This window comes from Haplochromis burtoni, unplaced genomic scaffold (assembly GCF_018398535.1).
Source record: "Haplochromis burtoni strain Fernald_Lab_line unplaced genomic scaffold, NCSU_Asbu1 Contig_475, whole genome shotgun sequence".
In the NCBI taxonomy this organism is placed as follows: Eukaryota; Metazoa; Chordata; class Actinopteri; order Cichliformes; family Cichlidae; genus Haplochromis; species Haplochromis burtoni.
In genome coordinates, this window is record NW_024582836.1 from 239558 (window position 1) to 254906 (window position 15349).

General features: G+C 42.1%; 2 protein-coding genes across 2 annotated transcripts; both read right to left on the reverse strand.

The window, feature by feature from the left end:
* Positions 1–1897: 1897 nt before the first annotated feature.
* plk1 (polo-like kinase 1 (Drosophila)) lies at positions 1898–7096 on the reverse strand. Its single transcript, XM_014341296.2, has 12 exons — positions 6809–7096; positions 6338–6716; positions 5884–6052; positions 5538–5682; positions 5083–5176; positions 4738–4963; positions 4564–4606; positions 4351–4448; positions 4174–4251; positions 3235–3389; positions 2939–3121; positions 1898–2834 (listed from the first exon to the last, which is right to left on the reverse strand). Exons 2-12 carry the CDS (start codon positions 6698–6700, stop codon positions 2640–2642), a joined length of 1749 nt encoding a protein of 582 aa, XP_014196782.1. The 5' UTR covers positions 6701–6716; positions 6809–7096; the 3' UTR covers positions 1898–2639.
* Positions 7097–11953: 4857 nt separating this feature from the next.
* On the reverse strand, positions 11954–12893 carry rasd3 (RASD family member 3). Its single transcript, XM_005946143.2, has one exon. It carries the CDS (start codon positions 12848–12850, stop codon positions 12209–12211), a length of 642 nt encoding a protein of 213 aa, XP_005946205.1. The 5' UTR covers positions 12851–12893; the 3' UTR covers positions 11954–12208.
* Positions 12894–15349: the final 2456 nt, after the last annotated feature.

Sequence of the window (15349 nt, forward strand, 5' to 3'; positions counted from 1 at the left end):
TACTCATGATGGATGAACGTGCACAGCAACAATTTGCCTTCTAAATGTTGCAGCAGAAATCGAGACTCATCAGCCATGAAACATTTTTCCCATCTGTTGTCCAAATGTATTGGTTCTTAGCTGACAGGAGTGGCACATGTGGTGTAGTCTTCTGCTGCTGCAGTCCAAGATTCAATGTGTTGTGCTTTCAGAGATGCTCTTCTGCATATTTTTGTTTGTAACACCTTAGCGATGACTGTGTGGGAAAATCCCAGCAGATCAGAGCCATCTGTCACCAACAACCATGGAACATTCAAAGTCACTTAAATTACCTTTCTTCCCTATGCTGATGCTCAGGTTTATGCCTAAATGAAGAGATCTGCTGCTGTTGATTGGCTGAATAGATGTTTGCATTACCAAGAAGTAAAACAGATGTACCTAACAAAGTGGGAGGTGATTGTTTATTTCCCTTTATGTAATAATGCCACCACAATGTTTCTCCTTATAAATATTATTTAACTGTCTCTGTAGTTACTATTCAATAGTTCTCCCCTAATGAAATATTCAGTTTTTCATTTCCCCTGTAGATTGTTTTCCATTTCATCATTAATAGTTTACTGGACCATGGTCACATTTTTTTCTTTAAGCAAATCTTTACGAGCCACAGTCATAAAAATAGGTGAGTTCCCAGTCAGGTCGTTGGTGACCAGCAGGCAACAGTGGGGTTCAGTTATTAATGAGTTCGATCCTACCACGTGGCCATTAATTGCTCATAAATTGCCCATAGGTGTGAATCTGAGTGTGAATGGTTGTTTGTCTCTATGTGTAGCCCTGTGACCCTGATAAGCAGAAGAGAATATATATATATATTTAATACAGTACTTTTGTTCCATACACCGCCAAGGTATGTTGAAGCAATCAAGATGTGACTGAAGTTACTGATGTTTAGGAATTACTGACAATATTTTCAGATGCTCCATTTCCACAGACAGTAATAATTGCACAATTAAAGAATAAGCAATATCGAGGTCACATGGGGTAGGATGCACTGGCCAGCTAAGCAACACCAAAGGCCTGAAAGAGACAAGTGAAGTGGATGATCACATGATCCTTTTTATGGTTCAAACCAGGGGTCTCAAACAGGGGCCAGAATGGGCCCAGTACAGACTCCAATCCACTGGATGGCTTTGGACAATGTGAAGGGCAACAGAAATTTTGGACTTTTAATTGCACTTCCATAGATTTTTTTTTTAAGCTTTTTCTACTGATCAAGATTTCCCCCATAGCCAGTCATACCAAACCACAGTAATTAAGTTCCAGATTTCTGTAATTTTACTTCAGTTTAAGTCTCATCCTGACAGATTTCAAATACTGCAGCAGCACTTCATTATAATGCAGAAAAAGACAATCTGTTAAAATAATACTTCAGCATTAAGGCATCTCTAGGATTAATGCGTAGTTAAAGTTCAGTACATTGACAGAAAGGATAGTTTCACTGGTCTGATGCAGATGAGATCAAAATGGGTTCTACATCAATGATTTAAAGCATCTTACCAAGTCAGAAAATGAAATTCAAGAGTGTTTAAGTGTGTAATATCAGAGGACACCTGCATTTATATTAAAGGGGGAAAAAGAGAAAGTAGCTTACCTCAACATGTGACCTGAGAAGGGGTGAATCCTGTGCTGGGTGTATGAAAACAGGATATCCGTCCACGATTTCAGTCATAGTCAAGTTCAACCAGTTCTCAGCTGGTGTGGTATTTATTTGTTTTTCCCCCCAGTTAACCACCCTGACTTGTAATACTAATCTTTGTTGCTGACAAATATCCAGATTGTACACTGCCCCCCCTCCCAAAAAAAACAACAAAAAAAAAAAAAAAACTTACATTAACATCAAAATTCAACTGAAGATTTGAAGTGCCTTGTACAAGAGAATCTTTATTTAAACACAGGTAAAATTAATCCATCTTTACAACATGTCTTCATATTCAGCAGTATGTACATGTTTGTACAACTTGTTGAAAATGCCATCTAAAAATAGAATTATAAAAAGTTAAACTAACAGAGAAAGAATGTACATGATGCAGACGTATTAACATGGTCCATTTCTCTACACACGACACAGAAAAAACAAACTAGAGAAGCAGACCAGAGAAGCTTTCGTCCACCCACACAGCCGGCCCGAGTCTCAACCTCCCACCTCACAGTCTGTCCACTCAGCTTAGAGTTTGAAAAGCAGGACTTTATGTACAAACAAAAGATGCAGAGGAAACCTCGGAGGACCGTTCCAACTTTAAGTTCAATGTAAACCAAGGGAACATTCACGTTTTCCCGTCTAGAGAGACACACACAGACACACACACACACACACACACACAGTGCTGTCAGCGGGAACGCAAGCTTCATCGAGAAAGTTACAAGAACAAGAGATGAATGAGAGTTTCTATAAACAGAGAGACAATTTTTTAAAAGAGAAAACAGCGGCTGAAAGATGGGAATTTTCCATGTACAACATATATAAGATGAATTGTCACAGTAGGTGTGAAAGTGTTGGCAATAAAAAAGGATTACAACATGACCCATAAAACAGATGAAGACTGAAAGTTCGAGCCCGTCCTGAACTCACGGAGAAGCAGCCGGTGATTAAAGACACTTGGGGACTAATGTGCGGCGGGAGTGGGCTTGCTGTCCAACAGTTTCTCCACCATGAGCTTGGCGTAACGAATGCGGCTCGCCAGCTCCTTACTGCAACCGAATTCCTCCAGAAGAGACAGCTTGTAGGTGCGGAAGTCTCGTTTCTCATCTATGTAGGTCACTGCAGCCATCAGCGGACACAGGATCAGCTTGGTGTGGTCCTGCCAGAGACAAAGTAACAAAAGCATGAATAAAGGATCTGTATATGCCATCACATGACAGGTAAAACAGTTAAGGACCGTAGGAAGGTGGTGTGGCGTCCTACCTGGAAGAAATTGATCTGAACCGTGCCGTTAGTGAGGTGCAGCACAATGGCGCTTTTGGTTCTGAACCAGAGGGAAAGGTACGGCAGTCGTGCCAGCTCATCTCCTTCCCGACGTGCTATGTTTGCGCCAGCCTTCAGCAGGTGCTCGCTCATGTAATTGCGGAAGTATTTCAGCAATGTTATCTACAAAGAGGAGAGATATGAGTATGTATGAAAATGAGTTGAGTATGAAAACGAGGGCGGAGACCATTTAAAACCTCGTCTCGCACACAAAACAAAAAGGTCTAACTTCTTACCTTCTTGTTGAGAGTGGAAGGGAAAGAGCGCACGCTCATGTAGGATTCAGTTGCAGTCTTGTCGATGTACTGCAGGCTGTCTCCGTCAGCGTACATGATCAGACGGGTGTAGTCGTTAAACAGAACGCCAACGCTGTTGTCACACAGCTGATATCCTGAAATGAAGATGAGAAACTCTTGTTTGAAATATTCATAAACACAAAATGTACTTAGCACAACGCTCAATACTTAAAATAACCAAACAACCTGCATTTAGACCAAAGTGTGAGGCGAGGCATCCTACTTGTTAGTTAAGCAACACCTCAGTCAATCTAAGGCCAATTCCTTACAACAACACTTGCTCTGTGGTTTCTTTTGAACTAGCAAACACGTCATCTGTGCTCCGAATTACAGTGAGCGTAATTCCTGCATCGGCTTGTTTGCAATAGATATTAACCGATGCATAAAGAGTACAAAAACTGGGACATAGATTCTGGGGTTCAAAAGTGAAGTTTAACCACAAGTCCCTTAAACATGTTTTCTATTTAATGACCACCAGGGGGCGAAAGCCCAAGGTTGCAAAAAGAAATCCAGTCGCATGGCAGTCAAATAAATCCATGTGAAAACCTGCAGCTTTGGCATCACACTAGCTCCATCCGTCTTATACCATCTATGAACTCATAACTTTGTAAATCTGATCACTTTTGACTCCAAAATAAAGGAAATCTATATCTCTCTATATCTATATGCTCGCCCCAGCCCACCGATGGAGGCCAATGACTACCAATTTTCACAGTGAAACTATAAATTCTCTTTAGAGTTCAATATTACACTATTAGTATTAGACGACTTCATAAATGAGCCAATATCACAGTTGTGTTTCCTTTGTTTTGGGGTTTTGTTCTGAACTAGGTGTTCAAGTGCAGATGGATGGATGTGGAGTCTAAGTGTAATACTTACCCAGTCCATATTTATCAGAGTAGTCCACCCATTTGCTGATCCAAAAGATGGGGATGCATGCAGGATCCTCTGCCTCCTCTGTTTATTAAAAGAATTTACATCTCTGTATGAAGCACTGACACGCAGATTATCCAGCTTAATGAAATATGCAGCACAGTCATAAAAGACAGCACTCACCTTGGCGGACGACTGCCTTCTCAGAGGGCTTGGCAGCAATGATGCTGTTGAGCTGCTGCAGCATGTCTTTGAGGTGGTTCTCCGACGGTTCAACCTCCCTACACACAGATTACACCAGTCAAAACATCCAAATACATAAATGTGTCACAAAAAGCAAACCTGTACTTTATAAATATTTCCATTATTTCAAGTTCAGTGGGACAAACATCTCACCGTGGTGCAGGCTCGTCCTTCATCTCCACCTTCTCTGTCCCTACTGGAAACACAAACCCGTATCATTAACATTCCTGCAAACACTAAAATAATTCATCTCCAATATTTCAGCCTTGCTTTAAGCGTCTGAAGAGTTGGGGCTTCTTTCAACTCTCTTCCTGCTGGGAGGATTACCTTTGTTATTTATAGCTGTCAACGGGCGTCTCTGGCTGAGCTCGGTGGCTGTGGAAGGGGCAATAGAGAATCGCGGGGGCACTGTGAGACAAGTCGTGGGCAGGCGCAAGGGGATGTAGCCGGACGTGAAGAACTCGTCCGCTTGCAGCTCAGCAATGGTGGGTCTCTGGGTGGGATCGGCATGCAGCATCCTTTTGATGAGGGTGGTCGCTGCTGGGTTGATGTGCTGCACGAAGACAATTGCCTTTAAGTTGATACGACTTAAACGAAAAAGCATCTTTGTATACAATTTTTTTTTCTTTAAAAAAAATAAAATAAAAATAGCATCGTGTTAAACCGCCTCACCCAGGGGATTGTGTAGTTGTTTTTCTTGATGCGGTTGTAGGTCTCCTTCAGACAGGAGGTCTCAAATGGAGGCTTGCCCACCAACAAAGTGTACCTAAGAATTCAGACAAGGAGGAGGTAAAAGTGACTGTGCAGATTTTTGTTTTTTAAACAACTTTTAACTTTCTAATACATCATTAGAAGTATGTCTTGGGAAAATATAAAACCCATTAGGACTCATAAAGCTGCATTTTGTAAAAAGACAAAAAAACCCTAATTAACCCTCAGGCCTTGTTCAAAAACACCACCCTTTCAGCTTGTTCGTGGCCACAAGTGGCCAGGATAGAGACCTGAGGGTTAAACACAAGCAGATGTGCAAAGCTTGGCATTGGCATCAGAATGGACACTACAAGGTGTGAATGACTCAGTGGCCGTAACACCTCCGTTTCCAGGTGTGCTTGTGTATTCAGACTTACAATATACACCCAAGTGACCAGACATCCACTTCATAGCTGTGGCCTTTCTTGCAGAGCACTTCAGGAGCTATGTAGTTAGGTGTTCCACACAAGGTCTTCTTCCGCTCACCATCAAACTCAATCTTTGTGGCAAGGCCAAAATCCCCTGTTTTAAAAGAAAAAAGGGGGACATAACTGTAAAGAGGCACACTTGTGTGCCAAAGTTCATTCTTGAAGTATGAGAAATTACTGACGCAAGGACCTGGGTGTGCCTCATCCTTTTCTACTAAAACCAGCAGTTTGAGGTTGCTGATATACCCAGTTGACATTTATAGTCCCTGCCATCATGCTGAGTTAAGCAAATTACCTATCTTGACATCCATGTCGTCGTTGAGGAAGATGTTGCCCAGTTTCAGGTCTCTGTGGATCACTTTGTTGTTGTGCAGGTACTGGATACCCTTGAGCAGCTGAGTCATGTAGTACCGGGCCTCGGGCTCTGTGACAGCCTTACGACGCTTGTGCAGCTCCAGCAGGGACTGAATTGGAGAAGAAAATGATTTTAAACTGGGGCACTGAGACAGTAAAGCAGCAACAAATATCAAGTATATCGGATGGTTACCATGTAGTGTAGAAAGAAAGGATTTTAAAAAGTACTAATGCCATCAAAATACTGAGTTTAGGAATAGTGGCTCATTTGAATTATGTTCAGAGCTCCTGTGGTTTTAAACAGGCCAAGCTTCCTGCACTGTGACGGGAAGAGACCGCCAGGGTAACCGTTGGCCGTCCGCAGTTAACAGAAAGGACACTTTCTCTGCACTCACCCTTCTCCTGCAGATTTCCAGGACGACAAACACAAAATCATCGTCCTCGAAGAACCCGTGGAAGCCCACGACGTTGGGGTGGTTGAGGCTTTGGTGAATGGAGATTTCCGAAGTCATCTTCTCCCTCTGGTGCTGCTTCAGGATCAGCGATTTGGGCACGATCTTTCCGGCGAAAACCTGCTTTGTCTCCACGTCTGTGATTTCGTAGCATTTTGCAAAACCACCTTTTCCGAGGAATCTCCCCCTAGTGTATCGTCTCATGGTGCGTGGGTCGACCAGAACATCTGGGATTTCTTTTAGAGTGGCCGATTTTGGGTCGACGTGCGGCATCGGGTTCGCCGGCTTTGCAACACCAGCGCTCATTTTGGATTAAAGTGCTCTTAACCGGGAGTAAAAAGAAACGTTTTAAAGCCCCTCTGCAATAGAGTTATTAATGATAAACCCCAAGGAAGAGAGTATTGTTAACCCTACCTTAACCGACGTTAGTTTGGCCTTGGAAGCTAGCGTGCTCCCTGCACTTCTGAATTTAAATCAAAACTAGCTATAATACGCTTTAGACGCGGTTGTTACTTAAACATTTCATTGACAATTAAAACGCGGTGCAACTAGACTATAATTATTTTTTAAAAACGAAAATACTGAAAAAAGTAATCGCCAGAGTTGTCCGTCGGTGGCTGCAGCGTTAACCCGTCCTGCCTTTTGACAACAGTTTCTGCTACAAGTTTAAAATGCTGCCTCGGTCGTTACGGTGCTCTCTGATTGGTCCGCTCGATTTGAATTCTAAGGTATTGCAGCAAAGCATCGTGGGAGATTTAGGCAAAAATAGCCAATCACTAAACGAGTATGTCACATTCCGCAGTGTTATTGGCTGAATCCCTGTTGTTGGTTTCTCCTTGTTTTCTCTAAGCGAGTACTGATGGGAAATGTAGTCGGGGTGGGCTTTAATCGTGACATACATCCGTTTTTTTCCCTTTCTTCTTCTGTTTTTTTTTTTACCCAAGTAGATAACGTGAATTTAATGGTCATTTGATTTTTTTTTCTTTTTCTTCTCCTTTTTTAACTAAAAGCCCGGAATAAATAGTCGCCATCGTGGATTGTTGTAACCGATTTAGTTTAGTCGAGGCAGCAGTCTATAGGCTAATTTATATGAGACTACTCACTGCAATAACCTTTGCTTATTTATACGCTGACCTCACTAGTTTTCGATAAGTATTGTTTCGTTATTACTCGTGTAATACTACTTTTCGTAATTATCAGTCGTGAGGTTGTCCAGTTTAATTAACTCTAAAGCATAACCAGCTACAACATGTAGACTGTACATTCATGTAAAACACACAACCTATTGTTATTACTGTTTTTAGCCAGTAGGGGGCACTGTCACTCCTATAACTTCCCGAATGCAATATAAAGCTATAACTTCATAGGGTCCCAATACTAAAATATGTTGATATCACTACCATAACAGATTGCTGTTGTTGAAGGCTGTAGTTATACAGTGAACCAAAGGACTGAATTTCTTTGAATGGACTGTTCAAAAAGTGTCACCATATTTCCATTAAAACCTTTTCTGGATGAAGTATGATCAAGTGTTAGTCAGTGCAATGTCTGTGTTTCATTAGTTTCATTAAAAACTTTTGTGTACATTCAGGATATATTATAGTTCCACACAATAATTGATGGGATTGTCATTGCAACACCAACTAGACTTAACTTCAGGCAGAGCATTCATGAAAAAGGCTATGTAAATAATTTTTCACTGGAAGTGTAACTATGGAAAGAAGAATGATTAAGAATTGCACGGAGTGGAAACAAAATTTGTGGCAAACATGGTCCACCTTGAAAGTCATGATAAACCAACCACCCAGGCCTTTGCTTCACCCCAGTCTTGACTCCATAGCTACAGCCTTGCTCTGCGTCATTGCCTTTAATGCCTTTTACTTCTAGCCTGCTGCTTCTACAATTGCCACTAATGCTAGTTCTGGTAAATGACAATTATTATCACACTCAATAAATAAAAATAAGAAAAACTGTATGTTGGCTTTACAAAAACCTTAATTGCTACGAAAGCTGATACACTTTATATATAGTGCTGTAATATTCTCTGAACCCTCCACCACCCTGAGGTGCACTGGTGGATCATTTATGCTGTTTGTGTGTGTGTGTGTGTGTGTGTGTGTGTGTGTGTGTGTGTGTGTGTGTGTGTGTGTGTGTGGTTACTGTAAATCTATGCTAAGCTGTCATGAGTGTTCATCTCAGGCCTGATGAAACATTTCTGTTGTGATGGAAATAGTCTCTTCTAGCATCACAGCCTCCGTCCATAGTGCACTCAGTTGTTTCTCAAGAATGAAAATAATGGGATTCATCTTCATCCAAGACAAACACACATGGCATGTTTCAGAGATTTCTCTTAATCACATCATTGTCACCCATCTGTTTATATGTATTTTGAATCATTGTGCTTTTATTTATTCTGTATTTTTATCATCTTGTTTCATAAGATGTGTATATTGGTTTTCTTTTTTATTGATCTGTTCCTTATCTAAATGACTGAGAAGCCTGTCCAAGAGCACAGGTGTTCTTTTATTCTTGCCACGTGCAGCTGACAAATAAAGTAATTCAAACTTTAATTTTCATGTTGTTCACTCTTCTTGGTAAAAGATAAACAAAAGCTTTTAATCCAACAGTGTGACATTTTTGATGTGTAATGATGCAGATTCATCCTTGTCAGGAGCCTCTGTTCTTTAGCCCTTGTGTGCTGCATGAGCCTCTGCTCCTCATTCATATTAATGCTTTTGTGGCAGACACGATTAATATCTGCTTAGCAACAGATTTTACAACTGACATGGTGATAAAGAGAGGAAAATAAGAGGAGAACAAGTGGATGAAGAGAGGACAGACGATGAGACCAGCGTGTTTGCTTAGCCCCTTTGTTCTACTTCATATAAGTGTCTGTGTGTGTGTCTAAAACGTCACGACACAACTTCAAGCAAAGAAAGGAGCTATTTTTATGATGCACTATCTCACGCTAAGCCGAAAATGGCACTTGTTGTTCATTATCACTAGAAAAAATATGCTCATCGGCTTTGTACATTGATTTAATAACTCAGAGGAACAATTTTAAGATGTAAATCTTGGAAAGCTTGGAATGCGAGGATGTTAGGAATAAATGGAAGAGACTCCCATCAGAAATATTTTCTCAGAGGATAAATTTGAATAGTCACAGTAATTTGTAACTGATTTTCAGTGTCCATTTTCTCTAAAAAAAAAAGACTGTGGGTTCAATTGCCAATTGCCATTCTGGGCACGTCCTCAGGGGCCCATGTATATTTGGGGGCCTATCCAAGAGAAGAATTTAAAAAGACCAGAACTGTATCATCTCAAACTTTACTCATATTTTAACAAAACATAGATATAGTTTTTTGTTTCGTTTTTTTTTTTTTTTATCATAACTGGTAAAATCCAGTAGTTTTATTTGCATTTGACCTGCCTTTTCCTCCCCTACACTGATAAAACTAATGGTATCTCCCAAGGTCAGCTAGCTACTTCCAAAATAAACGAAACAACATGAGAAAAAAAGGGGGGGTGGGGGGTGTCTAGTTTTTGTTTTTTTTAGAAAGTTTCCAGAAAGAGCCAGGCTGCCTTCACAAGATCATTTATCCATTAATTTATTCATTCACTTATTTATTGACAAAAAAAAGAAGTTTATAAATGTTCTAAGTGGGGACCTCACAAAAGTGCTTTTTCTCATAAAAGCTCTCTGGGCTCTATCACTGAAAAAAAAAGGCCATGTTGGATTTACTTGATTCAATAGTGGACATTGGTTGCACACAAATGTTTTGCTTTGGCAGAAACTTAAACAACTGAGTTAAATCAACTTTTTCATATTCAATAAACATGTGCATTTTGTGTTCATAAAACGCGATTGAAACATGTTCAGATGAAGTAAGTTGAGCTCTTGGAATATTTTAATCCTTCACAGTTTTGTAATTTTATTTCAACACTATTCAATAACTTTTATCCCAATACTATTGGTCACTTAAATACTACATGCTGTCTTCATATTACATAATGTTCAACAACGGGCAGGGATAGCTCAGGTAGAGTGGTGGCCCCATGATCGGAAGGTCGGGGGTTCGACTCCACTGAACGGCTACCCTGAGGTACCCCTGAGCAAGGTACCGTCCCTACACACTGCTCCCCGGGCGCTGCATTGGTGGCTGCCCACTGCTTCACTGGGTGAATGGGTTAAATGCAGAGGAACTAGTTCCCTATGGGGACTAACACGCACACTTTACACTTTACTTTTTACAAGGTCTAGATCCTGGTTACCATAAAAAGTGAATAGGTCTTCAACAACTACCATCCTTATCCTGGTTGCAGGGGGGTTGGGAAATAACCCTGAAGTGATAGGTTACAAGGCACGGTACACCCTGGACAGCTGACTAGTCTATCACATAGAAACAAACAACCATTTACACTCACAGGCAAAGGAAAATCACAAGCAAAACCTAACCCTAACAACTGCACGACTTTTAACTGCGGGAGGAAACCAGAATACCCAGGGAGAAACCTGCAAACTAGCCAGAATGTGGATTTGAACACAGGACCTTCTTACTGTGAAGCAACAGCACTAACCACCATGCCAACAACCTAGGAAATGTAGGAAAGCTATGATTTCCTGTATTTGATGCAGAATTTTTTTGTTTTTGTAATAATCCACAATAAATAGCAATAGCATGCACGTGGTGTGTGTGTAGTTGTCTGCCTCTTATAACTCCACTGATTTTCCTGCAGTTTGAAATCTTGTGCGATCTTGTGAATTCCATGAGTTCAGCAACTAACCACTCTTACTAGATTGTATCATGTAATGTCAACAAGAACAAATGAAGTTGTTGAATTTCGTACAGATCCTTCATGATTTAATTACGTTCATAGAAACATGAAATTATTGTGTTTAAATTACAAGTTAGACTTTTTTTAATGTAACAACCACCTAATTTACTTTTTTTGGTATACTAAAAAACAGTAGAGGTGGCTGCTCGACTTGACTGACATGGATGCCTTCCTGAAACCACGATCTAAAGAGCGCGAGTCTGAAACCCGTGCAGTGTCGCGGGATTTAACATTGATATATTATTGACTTACTTCACTTGAACATGATATGAACAATTTAATCTAGCCTCTCTGCATATCATGTAGTTTCTACACTATGCAGTTAAACTTAACTTTAAAGCATGAGGCACTTGTGTTAAATACACGCAAGATGCAAATCCAAGAGCTGGCCAATCCCTTTTTTTCAGTGTACTCTGTTTCAACACTCATCCGGGAGCGGGACTGAAGCAGTCTACTGGCAAGAGAGGTGCTGAAAGGAGGAAAAAGAGGAGACCACCAAACAGACAAAGGGAATGAGAGGAGAAAAAGAACAGGTGTGTGTGCTTTGATGGTTACTTTAACCATCACATTATGAGATTTCTGATTATTGAAGAAAGAAAAAAGCTCTAGGGCCCATCAGACACTTGTTCACATTGGTGTTTAACTCTATGATCCACGCATAGACATACTCGTTTCAGATGTGCCAAGACCAGTGGAAGGTTTACAAATGAAGCACCGGACACATTTTACAACAAAGTTATTTTACTGACACCATATAAAAATGTACACACAAAACAGGACTCAAATAAAGTGCATCATCCCGTTTGCTCCCCTTAAACTATGAGCATTACAGGCCCCGCTGGCTTTCAGACACATTAAAGTGACCCGAGGAGCCGTCACCCGTGAACAGGTGTTAAACTGCAACACGCTCCAAAGCGTAACATTTTAGAGTGAGAACGGGCTCGAAACTGAGCAGGCGCAGTCCAGCTGCAGCGGTTTCTACGACAGAACACAGCTGTTGTGCTTCTTCGGCGAGGGTCTCTTCCTAGCTCGGGGCCCAGGCACGGTGTCTCTGCGTGTCCACGCCGCGGGGCTCAGTCGTGGCGGCAGGTTCACCTGTTGCAGCAGCGAGCTGAACACCCCGACCGCGTTTCTGCCCGTGCTCGCGGACGCCTCCACGAAGTCTGCGCCCCACTCAGCCTCCACCGTGGCCATGGCGTCACAGGCAACCGGGGCTCGACCTTCGCTCTCGGTCAGATCCGCTTTGCTGCGGACCACGGTGATGGGCACGCTCCTGCCGCCGCCGCGCAGCTCCAGAATCTCGGCGCGCAGTCGACGCACCTCCTCGAAGGAGTCGGGCTCGTCTGCCGCGTACACCAGGGCGAAGGCGTCGCTGTGTCGGATGCAGAGCTCCCGCATAGCCGGAAACGAGTAGCTGCCGCTCGTGTCCAGTATCTCCAGCCGCATCTTCTCCTCAGAGCCCGCGGTGTCATACTCGAGCACGTGAAGCTCCTCGACAGTGCGCGTGTACTTGTGCTCGAATCCGTCGTGGAGGAATCGGTGGATGAGCGCGGTCTTGCCAACCCCCGCTGCTCCCAGGAATACAAGCCGGACCGTGTTGGGACGCCCTGACGGAGACATCCCGACGATCCCGGTGCACGTGCAGCTTTATGCAGCTCCATGCAGCCAGGCTATTTATAGGCTGCTCCACCGATACGACCCCACCCGGTCGTTCTCCGCTCAAAATCGCTCAAGTTCAGACTCTGAAAGCCACGGAGCACACCCGATTTGGCAGCATGGAAACATAAATGATTTATGGATTTAATGTCTTTTCAGCGCTTATGTCAACATGTGTGAAAGAGTCGAACACGTGCGTTTGTTTGCAGCGTTTGTGAGTCATGGAACTCAATGCCAGTGTATTTCACAGGAACCCGGATATCATAAATCATTTCCACAGTTCACAACAGTGTGCATACAATAACAAGCTTCTGTCGAAGCTTTGTAGTTAATTTACAACCCATGGTTAGCCTTTTTACATCCCACCATTGCGTTTGCTTATTTACTGCAATGATCCTAATCCCCCCCCCCCCTTTTTTTTTAATTTTTTTTTTATTAATGGAACAATGGGGATGCTATACCTTTCTGGCTCCTCATCGTAAAATTTAATTCTTGCAGCACTCTACTTCCCACCAGCAGAAATACAGCTCTGGCGGTGAGCAAGAACCCCCACCTGCTGATCAAACCCTGTGTTTGCAAAGGGTGGCCAATCAGAAGAAAGCTGGCTAAAAAAAAAAACAGCTAGGAGGGAGCTGCAACTTGTTACTTGACAGAGGATGAATTAAGGGACTGCTACAAGGCCCAGTATAAAATAAATCATGATTCTGAACTGCGAAGAAGTTATTTTGATTTTTCTATCTAAAAGAAGCATGTAAGTCCCATTTCAGGTTCAGTGGTCAAACTTGAGACTTAACCACAGTAAGTCTGTCACCAGTAAATCTTCCCCTTCCCAACTAAATGTGTGCACCGTCTTCTGCTCTTTGCTTTTGAATTATTGGCTCATTTCTCTCATTCCTTTGACTCAACATTTCCACCCACACCTGAATTTGTTATTGTGGCCACAACCTGAAGTCTGGTGGTAATAAAAAAAAAAAAACCCCAGTCATACATGCTCGCAAACAAGGTCCTGTCACGTGCAGTTATGTTTACACCATGTGTGGAAGGTTTCTTTTTAATGACAGTCCTGCCACAAAGACCCATTGTTTGATGCAAATACACATGCTCTATAATCTGATAATTAAAGCGCACTACCTGTAATTAAAAGCGCTGCTGGCCTTCCAAAAGAAATTTGGAAAGCATCAGGCTGCCCAGTGGTAACTGGCTGTGCAGACCTACCAGCACCACCCTGAAGAAGCTGTCAGTGGTGTGATGATGCGAACACATTGACCGCACAGCAGGTGGCTGGCATGAGTAGAATTTATGTGATGCAAGTAATGTGGTTTAGAAAACTGTACTCGCTAAATTTTTTCTTATGAAGCGTGTAATTACTGTCACGAAGTCATGGGCGTAACATTGCTGAACATTGCTGAACATTGCTGAACATTGCTGAACATTGGGGGGTCAAGATCTCTGTCTAAATAAATAAAAGAAATCTGGGTAAATTCACAGATGATTAAACATGCAACTATTCTGCTGCTAATAACTGAAATGAGTAAAGAAAATCAACAGCCTATTTATGCAAGATAATTCATAATTTTATTGGGGGGTCATAACCCCCCTAACTCCCCCTGGAAATTACGCCCCTGCACGAAGTACAGAACTAAATTCTCTGTGTCTCGCTGACCAACTCTGTCTGGTGGGACGTGGCTATCACTTGGTAAATAGGTACTGCGATAGCTTGTCATTGTGCGCGTGTATTTGGGTGAGTGCATTTGCTTCTCTTATCTGTACCCTTGAAGAAGTGTATGCAGTAATATAAAGGAGCAAATAAGATGGGAACAAACTGTAAAAACAGAACAAGCCAACCTTGAAACTGACCTGAGGCCTGCTGGAACTCTCGTATAAGTGGTTGCAGCTTTAAGGGGGGGTTCTAAGTCCTTTGGGTCATTCCAGAATCTGGGTAAATCCATATTAAGGTAGCTGCGAGGTGTGAAACACAAATTACCAGTAATACAACAATTTAGAACAACAAAAAAAAGTAGTGTGAAATTTCTTTTACACACTCGGCTTTTGTGCATTAAAACATTTTCAGATTGAAATCAGCAATGGCTTCACTGAAACATATTCCAGAAAGCTGGAAACACTTATTACCCTTCTGTCTATCCATTTTCTTCTGCTTATTTAAGTCAGGGCTGTGGGAAGGAGCTGGAGCCTATCCCAGCTGCCGTGGGCTGAGACACTGGGTAGACTCTGAACAGGTCACCAGTCTGTCATAGGGCTAAGACATAGAAACACACAACCATTCACACCTATGGGAAATTTTAAATCACCAATTAACATAATTCCTCACAGAAAGGCTGCGGCCAGGTGATGGATTTGAACCCAGGACCTTTGGATTGTGAGATAATGCACCAGAATACTGCTCCACATACTCACCTAAAATATAAATATAAATATAAATGTTGCCAGGGCAACATTTGCCTT

Bases quoted from the DNA above. Each gene is read 5' to 3' on its own strand.
- plk1 (XM_014341296.2), bottom strand. From the start codon at position 6,700: ATGAGCGCTGGTGTTGCAAAGCCGGCGAACCCGATGCCGCACGTCGAC. The intron at 4,964-5,082 runs GTGAGGCGGTTT...GTCTTCGTGCAG, and splicing joins ACAACTACACAATCCCCTGG to CACATCAACCCAGCAGCGAC. The intron at 3,390-4,173 runs GTAAGTATTACA...TCTTCATTTCAG, and splicing joins CTCTGATAAATATGGACTGG to GATATCAGCTGTGTGACAAC.
- rasd3 (XM_005946143.2), bottom strand. From the start codon at position 12,850: ATGTCTCCGTCAGGGCGTCCCAACACGGTCCGGCTTGTATTCCTGGGA.